This window comes from Rhipicephalus sanguineus, unplaced genomic scaffold (genome assembly GCF_013339695.2).
Source record: "Rhipicephalus sanguineus isolate Rsan-2018 unplaced genomic scaffold, BIME_Rsan_1.4 Seq224, whole genome shotgun sequence".
NCBI lineage: Eukaryota > Metazoa > Arthropoda > Arachnida > Ixodida > Ixodidae > Rhipicephalus > Rhipicephalus sanguineus.
Genome location: NW_023614808.1, coordinates 49,291 through 76,882, shown reverse-complemented (window position 1 = coordinate 76,882; position 27,592 = coordinate 49,291). Strand labels below are relative to the sequence as shown.

The 27,592-nt window shown below is 46.4% G+C and overlaps 1 protein-coding gene across 1 annotated transcript in view; it reads right to left on the bottom strand.

The window, feature by feature from the left end:
• Positions 1-27,592, bottom strand: part of LOC119376781 (histone deacetylase 3) — a 79,627-nt gene that overhangs the window by 20,832 nt on the left and 31,203 nt on the right. The window contains exon 4 of the mRNA XM_037646492.1: positions 3,283-3,450. Coding sequence (XP_037502420.1) covers positions 3,283-3,450 — 168 coding nt within the window. The remainder of the gene's footprint in view (positions 1-3,282; positions 3,451-27,592) is intronic.

The following is a 27,592-nucleotide window of genomic DNA, read 5'->3' as shown; positions in this document are numbered from 1 at the left end:
CAATATCCGAGTTGTCTCGGATTTCAACACACGTTACCAACGACGTTGTTTCTGTCAGGACCAGAACTAGCTGGCTGACCTCTGGCTACCAAGATTCGAAAATCGAAGAGTCCCACTGTGTTTTTTGAGAAATAAATGTTTTATAGGCTGCGCACAAAAGGGCAACGAATACGTACACAAAAAGACGCAAACACAAGCGCTGTGCTGCAACTGGTGATTTGTTGTCGAAAGACCCGGCTTATGTAGTGAACACGCACATGCGCTCTGACAGCGGTCTGCACATATGCGCTCTGACAGTTGCCCCTCGGTTGCGTTCTCTGAAAAAGCGCGCCGATACCTTGGTATGTAACCACATACTGTGTGGCAAATTTTTTATCAGAACCACGTGTTTTTTTTTTCTGTTGTTTTTTTGTGCCTTTTATTTGTGCGGTTTCCTCGGGTTTTTTCGGTCCTCATCGTATCCACTGCTGTCAGAGCGCAGTGCGTGTTCACATATATAAGCCGGGTCTTTCGACAATAAAACGCCAGTGCAGTACAGCACTTGTGTTTGCGTCTTTTTTGTGTACGTATTCGTTGCCCTTTTGTGCGCTGCATATTCGAAAATAATGGCTCACCAACTAGACCATCAGTACATTTTAAATGTTTTTAGCCCTTAATTTGCACCTCAATATGGGCTTGTCAACCTCAATTTTACTGGATTCGGATCGTACATTTTCCCAGATGGTACGTTTATTTTTTGCGTTTTTTTTTTCGGAAACGTATCAGAGGTTCTACCATAGAGGTGACAGCTTTTCTTCCCTGCCCCAGTTGTTGAAGGCTGTGACACGGTCGTGCGTTTCCAGCCAGCTTTCCAGGTTTCAAAGGATGATCTGCAAAAGATTGGCAGCTCTGGGGCTGTAGCATCACAACAGTTGAAGGCGACTTTCAAGACGCCATCGTGGCAGATGCCTTTGTTACCGCAGCTTGTGGCTTAGCGCGCCGATACCTTGGTATGTAACCACATACTGTGTGGCAAATTTTTCAGAACCACGTGTTTTTTTTTTCTGTTGTTTTTTTGTGCCTTTTATTTGTGCGGTTTCCTCGGGTTTTTTCGGTCCTCATCGTATCCACTGCTGTCAGAGCGCATGTGCGTGTTCACATATAAAGCCAGGTCTTTCGACAATAAAACGCCAGTTGCAGTACAGCACTTGTGTTTGCGTCTTTTTTGTGTACGTATTCGTTGCCCTTTTGCGCTGCATATTCGAAAATAATGGCTCACCAACTAGACCATCAGTACATTTAAATGTTTTTAGCCCTTAATTTGCACCTCAATATGGGCTTGTCAACCTCAATTTTTACTGGATTCGGATCGTACATTTCCCAGATGGTACGTTTATTTTTTGCGTTTTTTTTTCGGAAACGTATCAGCGAGGTTCTACCATAGAGGTGACACAGCTTTTCTTCCCTGCCCCAGTTGTTGAAGGCTGTGACACGGTCGTGCGTTTCCAGCCAGCTTTCCAGGTTTCAAAGGATGATCTGCAAAAGATTGGCAGCTCCTGGGGCTGTAGCATCACAACAGTTGAAGGCGACTTTCAAGACGCCATCGTGGCAGATGCCTTTGTTACCGCAGCTTGGCTTAGCGCGCCGATACCTTGGTATGTAACCACATACTGTGTGGCAAATTTTTTATCAGAACCACGTGTTTTTTTTTCTGTTGTTTTTTTGTGCCTTTATATTTGTGCGGTTTCCTCGGGTTTTTTCGGTCCTCATCGTATCCACTGCTGTCAGAGCGCATGTGCGTGTTCACATATATAAGCCGGGTCTTTCGACAATAAAACGCCAGTTTTATTGTCGAAAACCCGGCTGCCAGCCCTTGCTGCCTAAGGCTAGCTTGATGATCCACAATAGCTTTGGTGTCTTCGTCACGGCTTGGTTCACGGTTTATGTGGCCGTCTCGAACATGAATGAAGCAACACTTCCACCAGATGTCACATAGTTGCAACGGTGAAGAAAGCAGTTGCAGCCAGTAAAGATCAAACTCTTATTGGGCAAACTTGTGCCCAGAAAAAGAACGACACTAAAAGTGCAACGATATGGGCGCACACAATCGTCGGTCATCAAATAATCTGCTCATCTGTGAAAAATGTCGGCTTTTATACATCCCTTATCGAACCTTCCAGCATTATCGCTGGTGCTCTCATTAGCTCACGAATAAGCTCTATGTTCGCGTTGTGCACGCAGTTGCATTGGAAGATGCTAAAATACTATTCGAGAATGTTCAGAGACATTACTGCAGAACCTCTGCAAGGCAGTGGTTACACGTGTAATGGGCTGGTTACATAAAAATAGAAAAATAAGTGCATGTGGCAGTGTTTTGTACTCTTAATTGTTTGTCTATCCATCGAGACACAGCCTTTGCAAGAAGCCGGTCCCAGGAGCTTGGTTTCTGCATACATAAAAAAATTCTTTTGCTGGCTGTCCTGTCCATGTTTGGAGGCTACCCTCTCTAACATGAAAGTGTGGACTCACTGCCTCAGAGACCGCCAAAGCGGAGTGGCAGTTTCACATCGGCACCAATGGGTGACCCGTGCCAGGACACAGTGGAAGGAACGTTCATGCATCCCGAGTGCTGGTGGCATCACGTGCTGCCCGGTTTACGGGCCATTGTTTGCAAAGGAATGCTTACTGCAACCAACCTCGTCTGCACTGTTGAATACCTGCACCTTGCTAGCAATGTGGAACAGGTTCACAGTCAAGGGTCCAAGTTTGCCGTGGAGCCCAAGACATCAGCGCCAGAAATCTTAGCCTGGTGCATGAGGTGGAAATTGTCTCTGAGCGTATTACGGCAAATAGTGCATTTCATAAGGTGTGGATGTCATACAGAGGACGACACTGCCTACCTGTAGCCTACCTGTGAGTCGCACTGTGCCTTAATTGTGCCACCACGAATTGCCCGTAGTGTAAGCGAATAAAGAGGGCTGCTTTGCTGCACTTCCTTAGAGCAAGTGCGAGTCAAGGGCTATCCATCCCATCAGGCATGATGATGTCAAGAGTGTAAAAAAAAGGGGCCCTGCATCAGCATGAAGCTAAATACGCTCATGTGTGCTATGGCAAGCAAAGAAGCCTGGATGCCTTCTTTTGAGCAACAACTCACAAAATAGGTTCCCGTTTCAAGCCCCATTTTTCTCTGTCCCGGTCTGAGTGCACCCTTTTAAGGTGGTAAGCAGTCATTTTGCGACCAAGAAGAGAACTTAACTTGAGGAGCTCTGTCCACACGGTGCAATTAGCAACTAGAAGCCTTGCCTGAAAGTAGCTGGCATCGTCAATGCCTTCCTTGAGGGGGACATTGACAGAGTAGTAGCGGCCACTCTCGGCGCCAAGCTCGTACATGTCGCCAGTGCCCGGAAAGAAGTAGTTGCCGTACTTGTGGAACGACACCGTCATCACCCGGTCCGTCAGGTAGAAGGCCTCCTGCAAACGATATTTTCCACATTTTCAAAAAGTGGTTATGCTTTACACGACTTCAATTGAGTAGCGCATAAAAAACAGAGGCAAAAGATAGAGATTAAGGCTTGCATCATCCAAAAAAAGGCTCCATGTGCGTAAGCCAGCCGTCTGCACACCTCGATAAAGAATTGCCACTCCTTTGTAACTGTATTGCATGCGCGCGAGGCTTGATTTTGACTGCTTTGTCTATTTTTACATTGCACCTTTGGGTGTCACTGCTGGTGACACATGCCTTGCTTGGTAGTTTCACTGTTTCTTGATAGAGTAGAGGGTTTTTTCAGTACTGTTACTGCATGAGCGCTGTGCACGAGACCTTTGCAATTTGAGTTGGTACTTACATTGTATTCATGTATGTTCCCAAATAAGCATGGTTTGAAGTTCAGCGCTTGCGCAGTCTACGTCTTTAGCCTCCGTTCTTTGTGCACTACTCATTCAAAGTCACGCATTTATACAACCTGGCCAACTTGCTGCACCTGTCATACTATGCATGCATCATTATGTCCTGCGCTAGAAAGTACATTGAGCTTTAAAAAGCCATCTTGTGGGCAAAAGAACCACGATGGCTACTGAAGCAGAGTTGTACATAACACGTCACAAGTAATCACACGTAATCGATTACTTGTAGGGCTGTACAATATTCGAAAATTTCGAATAGCGAATCGAATAGCATTCTATTCGATTCGGTACTCGAATCGAATACAGTAGACTCTCGATAATTCAAACTCTGATAATTCAAACTTTCGGTTAATTCAAACAAATCTTAAATTTTTGGTTGGCCCACTATGTTTCAATGTATTTTAAAGATGCTTGATTCAAACTGCCTCACTGCACAAATTCAGTTAATTCAAACTTTTTGCTTGTCCATGTCTGGAAATCAAACGGAAAGAAATCACGATTGCATTTTTTTATTTCCCTTTATTGATAAAAAAAACAACTCACAGCATCCCTTATGCATTCACCTAAGACGACTGAAAGGTGAAAGCCATCTTCTTTTTCTTCCCAGTCAATGGATTGAACATCTTCCGCCTCCCTCCGAGATATTTCTGCACCTGACGTGGTTTTCTTACAGCCTCCAGGATCGGAGGCACTGCAAGCTTCCTGCACCTCAACTGGTCATGCACTGCCTCCGTTATCGGCCCATTTTGACCAAACAAGATGCAATATGAGAACGTCACGTTATGTGACGTCACAATGATATCACAAAATTTTATGATCTTGGACATCATATGATGATGTCATCACGTAATGACAATTTCCTGCATCACTCGTGTTGACGCCATCGAAGGCGAAACGCCGCTGGATGCCGCCAGTGGCCAATTTTTGCGTTTGATGATGCATCTAAGGCTTGATGACGCATCTAAGGTGAACAGTGCCTTAATACACTGTTCGGCGGCGTCGTTCCATGAAATTCCAGCTGCCGCTGGTGTTCGGAGAGGTGGGTTGCAGTAATTAGGCGGCATAATTGGTATTCTATTAACATCTTCAACCTACACTAGAATATGTAACCGTCATTTACGACCCGAAGATTTCATAGACTATAAGAAGTGGCAGCTCAAGAAAAATGCAGTAGCGTAGGTCTTTGCAGACTACCCTTCACGTTTGCAGCCCAAGGAAACAACTGAACCAAGCATGGCAAGTATCACTAAACGTGACCGTGCTGTGTCCGAACAGTCAACTAATGAATGTACTACAGTATTTGCTCGAATCTAGGCCGCCTCGATTGCAGGCCGACCCCCGAAATTAGCAAGGCCAGAAAAGAAAACTTACCTCGAATGCAGGCCGAATTAAAAAAGAAAACACCATTTTATCGGCAGAAAACCCAGCATTTTTATTGCACAAGCGCACACTCCATAGGCACGTGCTACGTAGAACGTTCATTCATCGTCGTCGTCCTCTTTGACGCTAAGTTCATCCCAGAGGGCATCATCCTCGCTTCCGTCCATCGCGTTGGATATAATTCAGGCGAGGGCCAGAGAAGTTGCCTTCGTGAAGGGTGTCGCACGAGCCAATTTTAAAGAAGGGAGGGGCCGGGCAATGCACTTTATGAAACGATTCGCGTTCAGCCTCAGACAACGGACTACCGTGTGTCAGAAGCTGACTTTGAGGAGAAGCTTCTCAAGTTTCAGCGATATGTGATGGACAAATGGCGGAAAAAGGGCTACCAACTGGGGCAAATGCCGACCAGACCCCGGTGTGCTTCGACATGCCAATGGCATACACCGTGGACAAGAAGGGTGCGAAGGAAGTCAAGCTTAGGACGGCAGGCTATGAAAAGCAGCAAATGACAGTAATTTTTGTGCTGCCCTGTCGATGAATGAAGCATATTTTTTTTCTGTATCATAGTTGTGTGTGTGCTCCTAGACTGAACTTCTCGTTATTACAGGTCTCATCTGAATCGAACTCGAATGTGACTTTTTTAGTGTTTTGCTGATGTACAACATATTTCAAGGGTTTATAAGGATGCAATTCCTCCCAGGGCGGGACGATGCTGTGTCGCGCGACCCCCGGTGACATGCTAAACACCAGTGTGGTAGGGGTCTCTATTCATGCTACTGGGTGGAGCTGGGTCTCTTCCATGCCTCTTTGCTACCACCAATCCGGCGTGGCCATGCCGGTCATGTGACTCGTGCCCACTGACCAATAGCCCTTCTTCCCCTCCTTAAACCACCTGCAATAAACGCAGAGAGAAGTCTCCCGTCAGTCTGGCCGGAGCTTTGTCTACGCTCGTCACTTTACGCGCCCTCCCATCTCGGCCTCTCCGTCGGCCCGCCGTGGGTTACGCCGCGCTCCTGCCCTCACAACAGCGTGTGCAAGCAACATGCGTGCCGTTAAAGGCTACGAAGCATGTGCTCGCGCCCAACACTGTCCCGCATCATTCTCTAATTGACATTACGTGTACCAAAAGTCAGCAAGAACCAGCAGCTGTAAGAAGGCGAGCGAAGTGTGATGACACACGGCACAACTCGACAGCATGGGATTTGCTCTGCTAACACTAACTTTGCTCAGCGTGCAGGCTGCACAATACATTTGTCTTTTTTCTGTCCGGCACAATCACAAACTCGTTCAAGCCTCGCGACAATCACTTTCTCTCTGTCACCACATACTCAGATACACAGTGTGGCAACTTGCTGCTGGCAGGGAGCGAACCTGCAGCCTATGCTCTACCATAATGATAATAACTGTTGGGTTTAACGTCCCAAAACCACGCATGATTATGATGAATATATGTGGAGTTTAATGGCGCAAGGGCCAAGCTTGGCCAAGAGCGCCATGAACAGTGATGAAAAAAGTAACACTGATCCTTGATTTCCGATATGTAAGGGATGTGAACAATGATTGTGTTAAATGGCTGTACAGGGGCCTTAAAAGTCCTCGTGCTAAAGGCGGGTAAAACATAGAGGTATTAAAATCATGACAGTGACGTGAAATGTGTTCAGTCAGGATCAATGTCAAGGTCGTGACAATAAAACTATGTAGATGGCATCAGCACGAATACCTCTTCGACGGCCCTTGTGTCCAAGGGCCACGAGGCCGGTGCTTTTCTGGTGCAGCTGCCGCAGCCACAACTTCTCTTCAGGTTGTGCTACGGGTGCCTGGATATGACGTGAAACTGTGTATATCTTTTGAAACGAATATGAGTCACGTTTGAAAAGTGGTTCCCTACCGTGAACATTGATGGGTGTAATGGTATTTTTGTTGTCGGTAGGGGAATGAGAAATGTTGTTTCCAAAGCGTGTGTAATTCCTTGCACTCGATTAAAATGTGAAGCACAGTTAGTGCTTCACCACATCTGTCACAAAAAGGTGGATCGCCACCGACAAAAGGTGTGAGTGTGTACTGTGTGTATGTCCTGTTCTTAATCTGGTAGTGTTACTTCTGTGTGGCGTGACTTCGATACTGGCGGCCAATTCGCGATATGTGGCTTGATGACATGAAGTTTATTTTGTGTTTGCCTGTCCCACGACCACTGCCAGTGATCTCGGAGCTTTCTTTTAAGGAAGGGTTTTAGGTCGAGTGCAGGGACAGCTATGATGTATTGGCGGTAGCGTTTTCGTGGGCAGAGCAGCTAGCTGGTCCCCAACACGTTTCCTTGAATTTTGCGGTGCTCTGACACGCAGCACACTACGACATGCTGTTTGAGTGCGTAGATCGTGCATTACATTGTGTAGACCGAGACTAGGACAGGGTTCTTGTGCCTTTTAAGAGTTTTCAGAGCTTTCACCACGCTTAGCGAATCAGTGTATATCACTGCACTTTGTAGTTTTTTTACTTTAATATGTTTGATGGCCACAAATATCGCGTATGCATCAGCTGTGAAAATGCTTGTATTGGGGTGCAGAATGCCTACATCTGAAAAGGATGGGCCAACCGCTGCATAGGACACAGAAGTTGAGATGCACTGGTACAGAATTCTGGGAAAGTGTACTTGTGCTGGAGTTCGAGGAAGTGTGTACGGATATGGCAGCAGGCGCGTGCTTAGTAACTTCCGCGAAGGATACATCGCAATCTATGAGTTTCCACTGCCAAGGTGGGGATATGCAGCGGGAGTCAGCAGACGGTGTTCAAGAAGTGGCATACCCATTTCTTCAGATAGGCCCCTCACATGAGTGCGTAGGGCTTTCTCATGGCAGGACGGTTGTCAAACAGGACAGAACTGGACAAATCATTTATAGTAACTGTAACGGGTGTTCGTTGTTTGCATTCACCTTGAGGAAATACAAAAGATAGGTAGGACCTCTGGAGGTGTAACGACCACTCGTTTGATTCAACGTAAAGGCTTTCTACGGGGCTAGTACGAAAAGCGCCCGTAGAAAGACGAATACCTAGATGATGGACAGGGTCGAGCATCTTCAAGGCGCTTGGTGTCACAGAGTGATAGGTTATCGCCCCGTAATCTAGGCGTGTGTATGAGGCTTTTTAGAGATTCATCAGGCACTTTCTGTCACTTCCCCAAGTAGTGCGTCACAACACTTTCAGAACATTAATTGTTTTTATGCATTTGTTTTGATGTACTTGATATGTGGTATAAAGGTAAGCTTCGTGTCTAAGATTAGCCCTAGGAATTTGTGTTCTGTATTTACAGACAGACGTTGACCATACAGGTCAACGTCTGTCTGGATCAGGATAAATGCCTCTCTTTCTGGAGAATAAGACGCACATGCTTTTTTGTGGATTTAGCCGGAAGCCGTTTTCATCTGTCCACTTGGAAATCTTGTTCAAACCAAGCTGAACCTGCCACTCACACATCGCAAGAATACAAGACTTATAGCCAATGTTACATGTGTGACTAGTTCGTGGCACCACCTAGCGTGTGATATTAAATAAAGGGCAATAGGGCAGAGGCGGGTCCTAGGCAGGCAGTTCACCCCAGCAAGCATAGCTGTCGTGTCATTCCTCATCGGCTATTCGCCGATAAAATAACTTTACTAACTGTAACATGCCGAAGTACGGCTCACTGGAACCGTTCGACCCAAACAATGGTCCCTGGCAAGACTACCTTGAACGGATGCAGCAATTCTTCGCGGCGAACGACGTGCCGGACGACAAGCAACGCGCAGTGTTCTTCAGCAGCTGCGGGTCGCGCACCTACGCAATTCTGCGCAGCCTTCTTGCACCCAAAAGCCGACTGAAACTACACTCGACGACTGTTTGAAAACGCTGAGCAACCATTTTTCACCGAAGCTGTCGGTAGTGGTGAGCCGTTTCAAGTTCAATAGTCGCATTCGTGAAGAGGGCGAATCGGTTAGCGACTTCATTGCCATCCTCAAGAAGCTCTCGGAGCATTGAGAGTTCGGCACGTTTCTGAAGGACCTACTGCATGACCGCATCGTATGCGGCATAAGGGACCCGCATGTGCAAACTCGCCTTCTCGAGGAGCCAAACCTCACACTTGAACTGCAGTATCGACGGCTCTCGCCATGGTTTCTGAAGCAGCCATCATGGCTTCACTGGGTGAAAAAAACTGCGTGAGCATGCCGTCTTTACATTTATCTTCTGCAGAAGTAAATCTTGTAGTGAAAACGCGAAGGGGGGATGACGTGTAGGCGAGGGTATGTGTGTATTATCACTCTGACGTGTGCCTTGTACTCGATATATATTTGAACAACGCACGAAATAAATCAGTTGAAAGTTGCGCTTTGTCTCGTCTACTTCTGTTCGTCTGTACGTCTTCTTCGTCGGTAGTGTTTTCATAAAATAGCGCATAATCAAGACCTCGCCATGGAGTCCGCCAAACGCGACGCGTCTGAACTTGGCGTGACGGAAGGAGCCGGGCCCGCGAATGTAAATGCGCTCATGACGTCCGACAGAAAGCACCTCAGTTTCTACCAATGCGGAGATGCCCACTACGTCACGGAGTGTCCGCACGTTCGCAAAACTTGCAGTTACTGCAAGAAGTTGGGACACCTAGCAAGGGTGCGCCAGTCGAAAGACGCTGGCAGCAACCGCCGCAATTCCATGCACGAGTTGAAAAAGAAGAACGCTAACAAGCAAGTTCCAGCCCATGCTGTTGACGACCAGCATCACAGCGTTACTCAGTCAGTACAGCGCAGCTCACATTCGTCATCCGACGAGGAAACTGTATACAACATGTGGAAGTTGGTCCCAAGGTCCAGTGCGTCTGCACCGAAGCCTTTCACGGTGCAGCTTGAAGTACAGGGGCGCCCATTTTAAATGGAACTCGACACTGGCGCGAGTGTGTCCATCATTGGAGAAGCAACTTGGCACCGTCAGTTTCTGTCACTGCCTCGTGGCAATGCAATGTCCAGCTCAGAAGTTACTGTGGTGACGTTAAGCCCGTGACCGGTAAGGTGACTGTATCCGCGAAGTACAGCGACCACACTCAGGTTCTTCCCTTGCTTATTGCTGAAGGTGATGCTCCATCACTCCTAGGAAGGGATTGGATTGAGGCACTGAACATACCCGTTTACAACATAGCTGATGTCTGCTCGTTGATCTGCTCATTGAGCCACGTCCAGCAGATCAATGACCAGCACCCAACGCTGTTTTCCGAGGGCCCAGGCACGTTTCTTGGTGTTCTGTTAAACTGGCAGTTAATGAGGCAGCAAAGCCACGTTTCTTCAAGTCCCGTACAGTTCCTTTTGCACTCATGGACAAGGTGTGTGAAAACTTTTGAGGCTCCAGCGAGAAAACATCCTAGAGCCAGTCACTTCATCCGAATGAGCAGCACCAATTGTCCCGGTGTTAAAAAAATGGTGGCCTGCGCATTTGTGGAATTATAAAGTTACGGTCAATCCGGTTGCCGTAGTCGACAAGTACCCCATTCCCAAGGTTGAAGATGTGGGCCAAACTTTCAGGAGTCAAGTTCACTAAACTCGATCTCAAGGATGCTTACCAGCAGTTAGTTTGGAGCCCTCCTCAAGGACGCTCACTACAGTCAACACACCGAAGGGGTTGTTCCAATACAAGAGGCTACCATTTGGGATTTCAGCAGCACCTTCGATTTTCCAGCGAGGATTGAGACTCTCCTGCAGGGTTTGCGTCACGTAGTGGTATACTTCGATGACATCCTAGTGACTGGTACGGATGACAAGGACCACATCAGCAACCTTGGCAAGGTTTTCCAGTGAATGGAAGAAAGAGGACTCAAGCTGAAGTACAGCAAATGTAAATTTATGATGGACAGGGTGGAGTACCTCGGACACATCATTGATGCTGATGGATTACATCCGACACCACATAAGGTCGAAGCAGTCGTCAACGCTCCTATGCCAGACAATGTCAAAGAGTTGCAGAGCTTCGTAGGGTTGGTTAACTACTACAGAAGGTTTATGTGGTGTGTTAGATAGTTCCGATTTATTAGAGTTCCAGTTTCGGTTTCATGTAAAGTATTTTCGCCCTTAGGGGGCGCCACCTTGTATATATATGCGCGGCACTGTATCAAATAATCAGTTCCTGCTTGGCTACCAGCTGCTGCTGTACTTCCTCCCGGCCGGCGCTTCGGGCGCCGTGCCCTTTGTTCTCCGGGCGTCGCGTTCGACGCCCGATACCACATTTGGCGACGAGGTTCTACGAATCCACATGCATCAAGAGATAAGGTGGGCATCCGTACTCCTTTATTGTGCTGTCGTCTCAGCACCCATGCATGATATCCCACCACTACTGCATTTTACGCTTTCGACTTCTCCATTTCTGACTTTTCGTGCCGGTGTCAGTCACGAGATCTACTTACGCTTCACGTCTCTCCTGAACTGATTCTTCTCGACGCTCTCTTCGGCAAGCATGAACGCCGCTATCCCTCCGCCTCCGTGTCTCCAGTGCCCCGGTGTACCGCCTATTCCATGGAGACAGTGGCGTCCTGTGTTGCAGGTCTACATAGACGCCGCGGCCAGGGACGACATGCCGGAGCACAAGAAGGCGCTGCTCCTAAACGCCTTAGGCGTCGAGGGACTTAACACCTACCTGCGTGCCGCCGAAGATGAGCAGCAGCCGGGAGCCGACCGGCCAACTCAGGACGAGACGCCGAACGTGTACGACGCAGCCCTTGCGCTGCTCAGCCAACTCTTTGACCCTCAACCGGACACGGCGTGTCTGCGCGCCCGCTTCAAAGCCCTGTGCCAGGGACCGGACGAGTCGCCAGTCCAATTCATTCAAGAAGTACGCCGAGTAGCCAAGCTGTGTGAATTCGGCGCGGCGAGCGATATTCTTGCTTACGACCAGATCGTCTCTCGCATCGCGTCACCGCACTTGAAAAGGACTTTTTACAAAATGGGCAAGGACTTCACCATGCAGAAGGTGCTCGACATTGCGAAGGAGGAGGAGCGCGTCGACCGCGCCTTACTACAGTTATCCGGAGTTCACGTCGACGCCGTGTCGTCGCGTACAGTTCAAGATGGCGGCGCAACTCGCCGAATTCTTCAAAATGGCGGGCCAAATGGTGGCCGTCCTCCTCAAGCTTCGCTGCAAGATGGCGCCGGCGGAACTTCGTCTGCGTGCACCTCCTCGCCCACCACTGCTGCGGACACCTCCTCTCCAGTTGTGCCGCCGGTTCACGAGGGTGCCTGTTACCGCTGCGGATCGACGCGGCATTGGGCCAACTCCGCCGCCTGCCCAGCCAGGAGCTGGACGTGTTCGCGATGCGGACGTCGTGGACATTTCGCGCGGGTCTGCCGCACTACTATGGAGTCTCCGACCGGTCATCAGGGCACATCAACGGTGACCAATACAGTTACTGTCCTACAAGTGGACGAACCGGTCACCACTATTGGACTTCTTCATCTTCCCGTACGGATCAATGGATCCATTTTCAACATGCTCATCGACACTGGAGCTGCTGTGTCACTGCTGAGCGTCGAAGACTACAAACGGTGCTTCTCGCACATCGAACTTCTTCCATCTAACATTATTCTGAACAATTATTCGAAACAAGCTATTGCCCATTATGGATATTTCAATGCTTCAGTTTCCTAGAACGGCAACGACGCCTCCGTTACTTTCTACGTTACGGACAAAGGCACTTCAGTGTTGGGATTAGACGCCATCCGAGCTCTCAAGCTAGTCATCGTGGGTGAGACGCTCTCCTGTTCCATCGTCAAGCCGTCGGCACTTCCCGCCAAGGCATCGTGGGAGCCTCATCGCCCCTTCACTCCAGACTCCAGTCCTGCTGAGGATACATTGCTTCAAGTTGGTCATCGACAGGGCGTGCCAGCAGTGGCAACCGGTTTCCACCGATGCCCGTGCCGGCTTCCTCAGCAAGGGACTGATGCCCTGACCCGACTAGAGGCTCATGGAGTCATTGCAAGGGTGAGCTCATCGAACGGCAGTGCTTCTGTTTCGCAGGTGAACCTGTATCGCGATGAGGTTATTCGCACTGCTCGTGAACAACGCTACTTGCAGCTGTCTAATGCCCCTCAGAATTCTTTTTTCATTCCTACTCAAGTGTTCTATAGTCAACGGTACATGCATGCCGATCTTGCAAATGCTCATTATTGTCGTACTTGTTCTGACGGTTCTTGCAAGGGCAATGCTTACTTTCCTGCTAATGACAGTGTACTTGAGCCACAGGGCTCCTTTGCGGCATCAGTTCAATGCCCGGCTGTGATGCCCAGCCACAATGCTTCTTTTTCTTCTAACATACCTTCAGTTGAGCCACAGAGATCCTTAGCAGCACCAGTTCAACGTCCGGCTGTGGTGCCCAGCCACCATAGAGTTTTACCGTGCACAGAGCACGCTTCAGAGTCCTCGGACTCTTCTCAGGCTCTGTATCAATACTTGACTGACGAGCCCAGTCCCCATGCCAGTAATTTTCCTAACACTAACGGACATGCTTCCGAACCTTTGGGTTCCCATGTTTCGCGTCAAGTTTCTCCGTCCCCAGCTACTACTGAGCGACGCTTAAGCGAGTCATCTGACTCTAGTTATTCCTCTACGCTCTCAGCTGTGCCTGAGCAGCACGTAACTGAGCCAGTAGGCTCATCTGAAGATACAGAACTTACTGCTCCGCAAGGGAGCACTTCAGAACGAAATGCGCCTCGGCGTTCGAAACGGTTGCGTAAAAACCGTCCAGGTTTAAGGACTTTGTGTCCTAAATTCTTCTTTTTTCACTCACTTGTTGAAGTCAGTGTGCCATACTTATGCATTCTTGTGTGTATGCTGTGCATCTATTTATTGTATAAAGGTTATAAGTTCTACCGCTTGGTACACTGGTATGCTGTGAATTCTTTGTTGTATTTTGTTTGTATCAGTGCCTTCAGCTAGAGTTCACTGTGTACTTTGCTTTTGTTCCCTTCTAGTGCCGGTTCCTTCTTCACCAATTGGACATTACACCAAAAAGAGGGGGGGGATGTTAAGGTTGTGTAGTTTAAGGTTGTACACGGTATATTTGTCACGATTGCTTCTCTAAAGTGTATAAGGTTGCACAAGTTACTGTCTATCAATTGGCGTCTGCATTAATCACTGTATAAGGATGTTAGAGCCCACATGTCCTTTTCATTCTAGGGGGGGGATGATGTGGTGTGTTAGATAGTTCCGATTTAATAGAGTTCCAGTTTCGGTTTCATGTAAAGTATTTTCGCCCTTACGGGGCCCACCTTGTATATATATGCGCGGCACTGTATCAAATAAATCAGTTCCTGCTTGGCTACCGGCTGCTGCTGTACTTCCTCCCGGCCGGCGCTTCGGGCACCATGCCCTTTGTTCTCCGGGCGTCGCGTTCGACGCCCGATACCACAGTTTATGCTTAACCTTTCTGCTGTTCTTCATCCTTTGCATAAATTGCTATCAGCTGGAGTGCCCTGGTGCTGGCAAAAAGAACATGAGGATTCAGTTGCTGAGGCCAAGCAACTTCTCACTTCAGCACCAGTCCTAGGGCATTATGATCCTAAGCAGGAACTCGTACTTGCTTGTGATGCCTCCCCTTTTGGGCTTGGAGCTGTACTGTCCCAGCGTGATTCTCATGGCATAGAGAGTCCCATTGCATTTGCATCCAGGAGCCTACAGCCAGCTGAAAAAAACTGTTGCCAACTGGACCGTGAGGCACTTGCACTGATTTTTGGGGTCACTAGGTTCCAGCAGTACCTGTGGGGAGACATTTTGAAGCTGTCATTGACCACAAGACTCTGCTCGGACTGTTTGGCCATGACAAAGCCATTCCCGACCGCAGCTCCCCGCGAGTCATACGGTGGGCTCTTCTGTTGTCGGCTTACAATTACACCCTGGTCTATCGCCCAGGACAGACCATTAGCCATGCAGATGGACTGAGCCGGTTGCCATTAGAAACTAAGGGTATCCCTGTGGAGGCCCCAGCAGATGTGTTTATGCTGGAAGGCAAATATCCACGAGTTTTGTCAGCTGCAGCTATCGCTCAGGCAACTAGCAGAGATCCCATTTTGTCAAGGATCCGCGACACCTTGCTTTATGGTGGTGATTTTCCCCAAGGCTGGGAATGGAACCCATACAAGACTCGAGAAAATGAGCTCAGTCTGCAAGACGGCTCTCTTCTTTGGGGAACGAGGGTGATAATTCCCATGTCACTTAGACAAGAGGTACTACAGCTACTTCATGAGGGTCACCCGGGTATCGAGAAAATGAAAGCCGTTGCCCGAAGCCATGTGTGGTGGCCTGATATAGACGAGCATGTCACACACAAAGTAAAATCCCGTGCAGTATGCCAGGAGTACCAGCATGTGCGCCGGCCAGTGCAGTCGACACCATGGCCATTTCCAGAAAGGCCATGGTCGCGCCTACATGTCGATTTTGGAGGCCCATTCAAGGAACATTACATTCTAGTCATTGTAGACGCCTACTCTAAATGGGTTGAGGTAATTCCTGTGACATCACCATCTTCTGACGCCACAATAAGCAGTCTACGAACAGTTTTTGCTGCTGATGGCATTCCTGACATCATAGTGTCAGATAATGGCACAGCGTTCACTGGTGCTAAATTTCAGCAGTTTTTGGAGAAAAACCAAATTAGAGGCATCAGAGTGCCACCCTACCATCCTGCATCAAATGGTGCAGCTGAACGTGTTGTTCAGCTGGTTAAAACAAGCTAAAAAGTCGACAGCTGGCGATTTCCAGACCCAGATTAACCGAATGCTATTCCACTACAGGACAACACCGCACAGCCTCACTGGAAGGACCCCGGCAGAGCTACTTATGGGCAGGACCCTTCGAACACCACTCAAGGCTTTGTGTCCCGACGCTCAGAGTGATGTAGTGTTGAAGCAGCTGAAGCACAAACTACATCAGGATAAGGGTGCACGTCAAGCTCCGTTGCCACAACCAGGTTTACACGTTCTCGTAAAGAACTTCAGACCGGGCCCTTTATGGCTACCGGCTACTGTTATTAATCCCACAACCTCATCGTCCGTGCAACTGGAACTTGCTGATGGGTCTAGCAGCAATCGTCATGGTGGTCACATCAGACAGGATGACCGACTTCAGCCTCCTTATTCTGGTTCACCTGGAAGAATGCACACAGGGCAGCCATCACCTGATGCAGAACTGAACAGGTTAGCAGATCTCCAGTGAATGATGAAGCGACGCCAGTGTCCATGGCACTACAACCTGCACCACTGACACCTCAGACCACTGCTGCCTCACCGGCACTCCGCAGATCTCAACGAGTGAAAAAGCCAGTGTGTCGGTACTCTCCCTAGAAACTGTCTGGGGTGGGGAGGTGTGACTAGTTGGTGGCGCCACCTAGCATGTGATATTAAATAAAGGGCAATAGGGCAGAGGCAGGCCTTAGGCAGGCAGTTCACCGCCAGCAAGCATGTCGTGTCGTTCCTCATCGGCTACTCACCGATAAAACATAACAGCCAACCTGCAAATCATCCACATACGTAGAAAAGAACATGTTACGCGGGATGTCGCAAGGAGGTCATTTTGATAATAAAAAGTTTACAACTCAATACACCACCTTGCGGCACTCCTGTTTCTTGGACAAATGTTCGGGACAACACATTGCCTACTCAAACACGGAATGTCCGATTGCACAAGTAACTATCGATTATTGTAAACATCCTACCCCGTACACCTAAATGTGAGAGGTCTCGAAGTATGCCAAAGCACCATGTCGTATCATAGGCCTTTTCCATATCGAGGAACACAGAAAGAAAGAATTTTTTATGGACGAAAGCGTCACGAGTTTGTGCCTCGATACATAGCAGGTGGTCTGTCGTGGATCTCCCTTCTCGAAACCCGCATTGGTATGGGTCAAGTAGACAGTTTGTTTCAAGGAAGTGTAGGAGTCGCCTCTTTTCGAAGACTTTGCATAGACAGCTTGTTAGGGCTATAGGCCTGTAATTGGAAACTGAGGCTGGGTCCTTGCCCTGTTTTAGAATCGGAATTATAATGGCTTCTTTCCAGGCAGAGGGGATCTCCCCGGAAAACCAAACAGCATTGTACAGGGAAAGGGGGCTTCTTGTGTTTCAGATGGCAGGTGTTTCAACATTTCATGTACCACACGGTCGGAGCCTGGGCGGACTTATTGCAGCAGTTGAGCGATGCTTGTACATCAGCTATGCAGAAAGGTTCATTGTATGCCTCGTGTTTTGTGGATTTGCGCTCTAGTTTCTGTGTTTCGATTCGTGTTTTGTGTCATTGGAAAGCTTCAGTATAGTACGACGAGCTGGATACCTGTTCGAAGTGTGCGCCGAGGAAGTTCGCTTGGTCTTCCAAGCTGTCACCTTGTGTGTTTACTAGAGGGATGAATATGCTGGTTGTCCTGCTACCCTACTAACCATGTTCCAGACTTTAGCCTCCTGTGTATACGAATTGATGCCCGATAAAAATTTCTGCCAATTTTCCCTTCTTGCTTGTCGGCGCGTTCTCATGCCTTGGGACTTAATGTTCTTGAAACTGTCCAGATTCTCTGCTGTCGGAGTCGCGAAGCAGCCTGCATGCTTTGTTTTGTTTTTTGTGCGCATTTCGACACTCAGTGTTCCACCACGGCACACGTCGTTTGCCGGGCAGTCCACTTGTTTGTGGTATACACTTTGTTGCAGCATCAATCAAAAAGGCAGTAAAGTATTCTACAGCTGCATCTATGCTTAAGGAAGACGTGTCCATCCAACTTAAGAGCGTAACTTTCTGAAACTGTTCCCAATAGTCTTTCTCAATCTGCCATTTTGTAACCTGAGGGGACATTCATTTGTTATTGGTGTGTTCAGAAGTATTGGAAAGTGACCACTTCCGTAATGATTATTGTTAACTTTCCATTTAACTAGGGGCAGAAGTGATGGAAACGTTATGCTGAGGTCTATGGACGAGAATGTTCTGTTTGCAAGGCTATATGTTGGTTGTTTTTGATTCAAGAGACATGTGCCAGAAGAGAAAAGAAACTGCTCAATCGGGCAACCTCGCGCATTGCAGCGAGAGTCACCCCATAGACTGCTGTGTGCATTTAAGTCTCCAAGGACCAGAAATGGTTCTGGAAATTGATCTATTAAGGACTCGAATTCATGTTTTTGGAGCTGGTAGTGCGGGGGTACGTAAAGTGAGCAGATTGTGATCAGATTTTGAAGAGAACGGCTCGAACAGCCACTGCCTCAAGGGACGTTTGGATTGGTAAGAGGGTGCATGCAATTCCTTGGTTAACTATAATGGCTACGCCACCAGATGACGCCACAGCATCATCCCAGTCCTTTCGAAATATGACATATTGGCGTAGAAAATTCATGTTTTTGTTTTTTAAGTGTGTTTCTTGTCAGCGCCTCCTCTATTTTTCTGTGCCTGGGCGAAGGAGAGGAGCGCAATGGAAACTGCCCGTCGGCGTTAGTGCAGCTTTCAGACACTAGGCACCACCACCGTAGTAGACGCGCCGTCTCGTCGTCGCTCGCGGAAACGAATGCCGTGGCTGCATTCGAAGCCGCTATATGGTTCAGTTTTCGGATGTATTCGTGCTGTTTAAAGTACAGTAAAACCTCGTTAATTCAAAGTCACTGGGACTGCGAAAAACTTTCGAATTAAGCGGGTTTTCGAATTAACGAAACATACAAAAAGCGGGATGCAAGTAACATTGAATTACTAAAAGTAATCAGAAGTGGTCGTTTGGCCTTCTGGCTCCAAGGGTTGTATTCCAGCAATACCTGGTCCCATTTTTGCCGCGAACTCGGGAAAACGGCAGGCCTTGCTGCTATCAGCGCAAAAAAAAAAAAAAGAAGTCTCGTGCTCAGCTGAAATGCGTGCCCGCGGAAGAGAAGACGTGCTTCACTGAAACACAGTGATGACACGCGGGCAGCATATCATCTGCTCCTCGCAGCCTCAGCGCGTCATGATGCGACCATTCGCCCATTCTTTCTGGTAAAATAAAGAATATGATAATGGCCAGTGTGACGGAATCCGCAATGTGTTCTGGCTGGAAAACATGATCATTGAGGTTTTCACTGAGTTTCGAAGTAGGCGTTACAGGCAAGAACTCCGCCAGCAGTGCACGTGCGGAAATTGCCGAAGCAACCGCCAATCGGAGGTTCACATACATCGCAATTTCCGTCAGACCGTCCTTTATTATTTTTTTCTTTTCCCAAAAATGACGCGCTGACGTTGCGAGAAGCATGCAACATGCTGCCCGCGTCACCGCTGTGCTGCAGTGAAGCACGTCTTTTCCACAGGCGCACGTTTTTAGCTGACCACGAGACCGTGTTCTCTTTTTTTTTTTTGCGCTAGCAGCAGCGAGGCTGGGTTGCTTCAACTGTCACTCATTAATATCGCTACACTGCATTGCCCTGTGGCTCCTAAGCGCCGTCGCTTCCACGGATTTGCGGCGAAATTGGGATCGGGAATTGGCACATGGCGCCCAAAGTTTTCGAATTAACCGGGCTGGCGCTGACCGCTGCTTCAAATTATCCACCCAGATTTACATTGCAAAATACGGGACCACAGAAACCCTTCGAATTATGCAGCATTTCGAAATAACCAGTTTGAATTAACGAGGTTTTACTGTATAATGAAAACGTGTAAACGGGAATCATGAAGCGCTTGTCGTTCTGGGCACCCAGCCCATTTCAAAGGCATGTGTGTCTTGCGGCTATCTGATCGAGACGCACGCGCGCGTCTGCTAGGCCCATGCCAAAAGGCGCATGCCAGTGATGCGCGGAAGATTCTTTTGTCACCGTTACATTCGCTTGACTGAGAGTCGGTTTTTGACTATCTGAAAGCGGATTTTTGAAAGCAGCATTTGCCAGGAGCTAATACTGAAAGCTTGGGTGCTTAATGTTCCCCGATGCGTGCTACCGCCTGCTGGCGTAGCACACTATTCGCGGCGAGATCGGGCTATAGGTGGCAGCACCGTCGCCGCGTCTGTGTCGATAGGCGGTCGGCGGCGCGTATTGAATTGAATCTTTATTTTCACGTTTGATACTACATGAAGGATGGCGGGAGTAAAAGCTGCCCTAAAACAGCTTGACTAGCTCCCGCTACCTAAAAATGAGTGGGTCAGAAGCACTGGCATACAAATAAGATAACAAAGGCATACTATACAGAAATATGGTAATGTCAATCAATATAATTACATAATCTAAACGTAAACAGGATACAACAGTTCCCATGAAGAGAAAACAACATCAGAAGCTTAAAAAGGCTATGTATACATGTGTTACAAAATGCATAGGAGGTCAACTGATACAAAAGGGTAAACGACATCATGATACAATTTATAAGAACAATGATGCAACATTTTGTGGTCATGTTTTCTATATTTACATCAATGCTGCTTAAATAATTCAACATTCTGGGAATAGCATTGCGTATCATTTGGTCACCATATTTTGTGTGTGATCGTGGTATTAACCAGAGGTTATGCTTACGGGTATCATATTTATTCTCCGAAGGTTGTAGGTTGACTAAATCAGATAGTACAGCTTTTGCTTCAGCTCTTTGTTTATACTCCTACAAATGTTGTAACTGTAAAGATTTTGAAAACTGATTAGTTAATATTTTTGTTGCATGTATATAACTGATTGATAAGGTTCTTTCTTAGCGATAATTTTTAGGAATCTATTTTTAAGTCTACTGAGCAATATTTGTTTGTGTTGTGTCACCCCACACTATAAAGCAATAGTTAACATAGGACATAAACAAAGAATGATAAATAAGTATTGTTTTTAATGGAAGTAGATAATTGTTGCGATAAATTATACCAAGTACACGTGCCGTTTTTGTCGCTACTTGCTCTACTTGTGCGTCCCATAGCATGCTGTTTGAAAATACGACACCTAATGTTTTCACATTATCCACCATTTGAATCAGACTGTTATTAAGATAGAGCGAAGAAGTTACTTGTACCTGCTTGCCTTTTGCTCGAAACATAACCGCTTTGGTTTTTTCTGCGTTTATTAATAGCCCATTGGAACATGCCCACTCATATATCTTCTCTAATATATTATTTCCTCTTTGAATCAACTGCTCAGTATCATCATGTGCAAAAAATACGCTTGTATCGTCAGCATAAATACAAATTTTGCTGAAGGATCTATACTTACAATCATTTATGTATAAATTAAACAAAAACGGACCTAAAATACTGCCCTGAGGCACTCCGAGATAGTTTGGTTTAGTCATCGAAGAAAAATTGTTTATACACACGTACTGTTTCCTTTCACTTAGGTATGAGTTAAACAAGTCTAAGGCAACACCTCGTACACCATATAAATCTAGCTTACGTAAAGTAACTGTCTATTCAGAGTCGAAGGCCTCGCTCAAATCGATAAAGATACCGAGTACTAGTTGTTTACATTCTATGCCATTCAAAATGAACTCTTTCTGATCAAGTAGAGCAAGCTCAGTCGATCGATTTTTCCTGAAACCGTAGTGTGCGTCACATAACATATTATGTTTGTTAATAAATTCTGTCAGCTGGGAATGAAGAATTTTTTCTATTATTTTAGAAAATACTGGCAAAATTGAGATGGGTCTATAGTTTGCTAAATCATTCTTATCTCCCTTTTTGTACAAGATGCACACGAATAATAGAGCTGAGCTAGTTGGTAAGTATTCATTCTAAAAAGACAGGGCGTGCAAAAAAATTTGAATTAAATGAAGGAGGGCTGAGCTTTCCTAAAGAGGTACCTCAAAATAAGGGAATACAATTTCTAGACATTTCCTTAACGTTCCAGAAGAACTACGTGTGCTGGCAATTCTCCTAGATCTTCGAAACCGCTGTTAAATTTTTCGTCAAAGCACTCGAAGGTTGTAAAAAACGGCATCGCCATGTCTTGGCTTAAGTCAGCCCTCACCAAGTCGTGTGAGCACAAAATGAGTGATAGCTTTAACGCACAGGTTACGCGTCTTTTAGATGTAGGGTATCCTCGTGATGCAGTGGCCACGGTCACTGAGCGTTTAAAGAAGTCTATTGTGTTAAGTCCGAGCATGGTTGCAGAAAGCGATAGGAAGAAACGTGTCGTAGGTATACCGTACATTCATCGCGTATCTCACAGACTAAAGCAAGTAGGAACTAGATACGGCGTTAATGTTGTTTTCACGGCTGCCAATAAGCTAGGTAAGATTTGTGCTGCTGTGCAGAGGAAGAATGAGCGAGTAAAAGACAAGAAGCGGACCGATATTTGTTTCCTAAAACACACCAACAAATTCACTGATTGCCGTACCAGTGTGGTGTATAAGGTCCCTTTCAGCTGTGGCCGCTTCTACGTAGGACAGACGGGCAGATACATTAACCAGAGATTGTTGGAACATAAGAGATCGCTAACCGGTGGCTCACCTTCTAATCTATCTTTACATTGTCGAGATTGTAAGTGCACGCCAAAATTCTATGAATGCGCGGTGTTGTACCGGCACAGAAATGAAGAAGCGCGCCTCATGATTGAAGCATGGCATATCGAGAATAGTGGTAGTGCATGCGCGAGCCAACCGTCGATTAACTTGCATAAAGATGAAATCAAATGCCTTAACAGTTATCTTCCACGTAGACCGCTACGCGTGCAGGATTGATAGGTTCGCCTGTTGCATGGGCATGCGCAGATAAGTTTTCGTGCCTTCTTTCTTTTCAGCCATTGTGCGTCTCTTCAGTTTAGTCGGTGTTTGTGGTGTCGTAACTTCTTTCTTGTGTGCGTGTTTGCACGCCCCTTTTTAGAATGAAGATGCACACTTTAGCAGTTTGAAGTATCGCAGGAAAAATTCCTTTCACCAGACAGAGGTTAATGGTTTCAGAAAGTGGTTGGGCAATTATTCGGCGGCGTATTTAATTGGTTTGATTTGAAAATCAAAACAATCACAACATTTACTATTTCTAAGCCGCATGATTGTTTATATACCTCGCTTTCACAAGTAGGTCTTACAAACACAGTACTTGGGCATTTATTCGAAACGTATGACGTTGCATCAAGAGATGTTTCTGGAAAAGCTAAGTTTACTAGATAATCGTTAAATGTATTAGATAGGTTACTACCACTAATAACACAACCATTAATTCTGATTTCTGTAATTACGCTATTTGAGTTGGGTGTTCCTAACACTTTATTGATGTTTTTCCAAGTAGAAGGAGAATTACCAGCTGATTGCATAAAAATGTTATGAAAGTAGTTTTGTCTAGCCCTTTGGATGTCTTTATTTAGATGATTACGAAATTTTTTGAAGATGCTAAGTAGCTTTGGGTCACGAGAAACTAGAAGTGCATTATGCATTACATTATTTTCATTAATATAATGCAACAGGTCCTGTGTGACCCATGGCTTCCTCATTTTTTTGGATGGGCGGTGGGTAATTCGAGGGAAGTTATGGTCATATTCCTTGAATTTTTCTATGAATGTATTGACAGCAATGTTTGGGTTGTCAATTGCGAGAACGTCATTCCAGGACGTATGAACTACTTCCTGACGAAAATTGTCAAGATTTTTGGTTGTTATAGAACACAATGGTATAGAAAGTAGGTTCTTTTTTATTCGTTGCCTAATAACTAAAATATAGGAAGGTCATCACTTATGTCACATGAAATGGTCCCAGGTTTAATATTCTCAGAACTAATGTTTGTGAGAAAGACATCATCAGCGCTTGTGTCGTCCTTTTTTTCGTGTTTTGTGTTTCTGTCTTAACCCAGCGTGCGCTGCCGTTTATCGTGATGTAGATGAATTGGCAGTAACCCTTGTTGGCATATTAATCATGTTAGACAATCCAAAGCTATCGAACAAACACGTCATCTCATGTTTAGAAGTTTCATTAGACAGCACATCAACATTAATGTCGCTGCCACAAACAGTTACATGATTATTCAGCATAGCATGGTGAAATAAGTTCTCCAAACGAGCCGTGAAAGTTCTAATACTTCCAGATGGAGGACGGTACATACCTCAGATGACGTAATTGCCTAGAACAGCAGTCAGCATTTCACAATCAGGTTCTGAACAACAAAATTCGGTTAAGAGTTGACAATCAAAGGTTTCCTTTACAAGTAAGCAAACACCACCACCACAACTGTGCGTACGCTTAACACAGAACACATTATAACCAGGCATAGAAAACGGATCATTCGTGTACCATGTTTCAGTTAGCATTATGGTGTCAGAGCGGAAATTAAGCTCTGAAAACAAGGAATCTAGCGATGCATATTTGTTTCTGCGGACTGGCAGTTTAGCTGGAAAAATTTTATGCCGGGCATATAGTTGTCTCCAACGTATTTATGCAGATCTGATGGTAAAATGAACATTGTTCCTAAAAAGTAAAGTTATGAACGATTCTGATGTTTCAAGCCAATTTCGCGAAATTCTCCCTTCTCTTCACAAGAACGGCAGGAAAACCATCCTTGCGTCTCATTAGAACTTTGCCGTTCGCACACCACACAAAACGGACGTCTTTCTCTCGCGCCCATTGTTTTGCCCCCCAAAGTAGACTTCGCGTTTGTTTGGTTAAGTTCTCTTGAATCATCACTTCAGATTTGGCATCCCTGAGCTTCTTACGACTATGTAGCCAGCTGTCTAGAACTGACTGTCGTGAGAAACGTACAATGATGCCTGGGGTCCTGTCCGCCTTAGAAGGAAAGCGGTGTTTCGCGGTAACATCATTTCCTGTCAGAGCAGGCATCGCAATTGATGCAGCAATTGTATTGACCTTTTCCAGCAAGTTCTCATGCTCAGTCTTACGAATCCCACGTAACTCCAGATTTAACTTTCTGTTATGCCGCTGTAGTTCATTCAGTTCGCCTTTTATGTCTCGAATTTCTTTAGTGTTCGAGCTTGGTTCTGCGGTTCCGTTTCACATCTGACAACTTGTTATCCTCTTCCTTAATGGCTGCAAGTACTCCATCATACTTGTCAGACAGCATTTGAACACTCGCCTCGATATGAGCAACAGTATCTTTCAGGTTTTTCACTGTCTCTGTTAACTCTGCAATGCCTAGGACACTGGGATGATCGATAACCTTTTTTGCCCGTATTCCTCTGCATGCGGGACAACGCCACTGTTTTTTCGTTGCACCGGACTTTTTTTTAAATGTTCTTTCACTTATGCCAGAGCAAGTTCCTATGTGATAAGAACTGAGGCATTCACTGCACACGATGCAATCATCATCAGAACCAGACAAGCCACACTCAAAGCAAGATACATCAGTAACAGTACTCATGGCAGCAAGTTTTTGGGCAACAGTATAGGGCACAGTTAAGTGTATAGTGTCTTGAAACATAATAGGAAAGTGATGCGATTCACAAACCTGTAAAACGTAGAAATGCAGTTTAGCACGCGCCTTTCCTGTGCCGCTGCTGCTGCCCAAGTATACAAATGTAGGCAGCAGCGCTTCGCCGTAGGCGGTTCGAGTCTATTGTCAGTGAATAAAGCGCGTTGACTGCAGCCTAATGGTGGTGTATACGTCCTCCATTGCCAAATTAATGCATGAAACCGGCCTAACATATTACGTGTGAGAGAAGCGCAATCTGCCAATAATGGGGTACTGGCCTTTGGTCACATTCGTGTGTTGCACTCTGCTCGATGTTTTTCTTGCTTTATTTGCACATGTTTAAATTGTGTTTTGCCTATACGACAATATAATAGTGTTGTGCGACTGAGCCAATTAACTATTTACTTCTTGCTCTAGCAGCTACAAAAGAAAGAGCCTGTATTTCTGCGTAATTAGATGAAGTAAAACTTTGTGCACTCTGCTTTTCTGTTTGCATGAATACGCATACATACTGCTACAGAAATGCGTGGCTTCAGGTCTTTTTTACAGCTAACCGGCCTCTGCATACGCTAGTTCATGCTTTGCGGTATCGCAAGGATTTGCAGATCACCAACACTTCACGAGATGGTGTTGCTAAACTTTTGCATTCACACCTCGACATTTAGTACCTTTTTTTTTTGTCTAGGACGATGCAAATTCATTATGCGATGCGCTTGAACGACAAAGAGGTACCCACACTGAAATTATTTTGTTGAATGGGCGGTACGATGGTTAGACCTAGCGCCATACCGACACATGCACGTACTCGCTTATTAGAGTGCACAAAGTATCGTTAAGCGAAATGGTTATGTATATCGTGTAGGCATACGTACAAGCATTTGATACTGTGCTAGCAAACGGAATAAGCTGTAAACTGAGGACGTGCACGGCGTACGCACACATGCGAACACGGTGTGGCTAGCAGACGACGCAAGGAGCCATCCACACCACGGGTTTCGTCCGCTTGCCGCTTGGTGCCGACTCTGCTCGACCTCGCGGCCAATAAGCAAGCATGGAGTTCGTGCGCTAAATAGCATGAACTGTCACTAGACTGTCCAGGGATATAGATGATCACCCATTCCTTCGTAAGACTTTCGAGAATTACATTGTTGCCCCGGAGAGAAGCAACAGGTGGTGCCGTAAAATGAGGAACTATGGCAAGTGATTCAACCATTCAGAATAAACCAGTTAAATCGTGGTGGTGCGATAACAAACGAAATTCAGCTGCATATATGCTGCGTGCTTCCCGCAACGCTGGACGATGTGCATGAACAGACGCTGTTGTTCAAGTCTAGAGTCGTAGTGCCGACTCTCAACTTGAGCCAATGTGATACTTGAGCCAATGTGATAGGCGTGAAAAATGTGGCCTGTTGTCAGTTGCTTGAATTTGTCTTTGTATTTGTCGACGGATTGTTATAGCCTCAGTATCTGACTCCTCAGCTCTCGTTCTTTTCTCTTCCATTTGGCCTTTTCGGTAGTGAGAATGTAGAGGCCGAATGGCTGTCGGCCTGGACGCTTTGTCGCATGGGGCAGCCTGCCCAGCCTTGTGCAGCATTCATTGTGACACTGTACATGATGACCGTCGGTTGTTTCGCCGGTAGCGCATCTGGTGTCCATGGGCTCCGATTCTTCAGCTTCGAGACCTAATGTCAGCGCTGCACATGGCAGCGATCGCGAGGCAGCGTTTCTATTGGTACATGCTTAAGGCGAGAGCAAACAGCGCCAAACACGGGACAGAGAAGAAGAACGACAGACACAAGCGCTGAACTAACAACCACTGGCTTATTGCTTGGATATGCAATATATACGGAAGCACTGATTGCGAATAACAACAAAAAAACAGTAACTGCACAATGTGAAAGGAGGGGTGAGAAATCATCATAATAGAAGCGTCGGCAAAACAGGCTGTCATGTTTTGGACACGTAATTAAGTTCACACTTATGCAGATAAATGGAAGGAACACTGACGCACGCATTTCCGTGTGC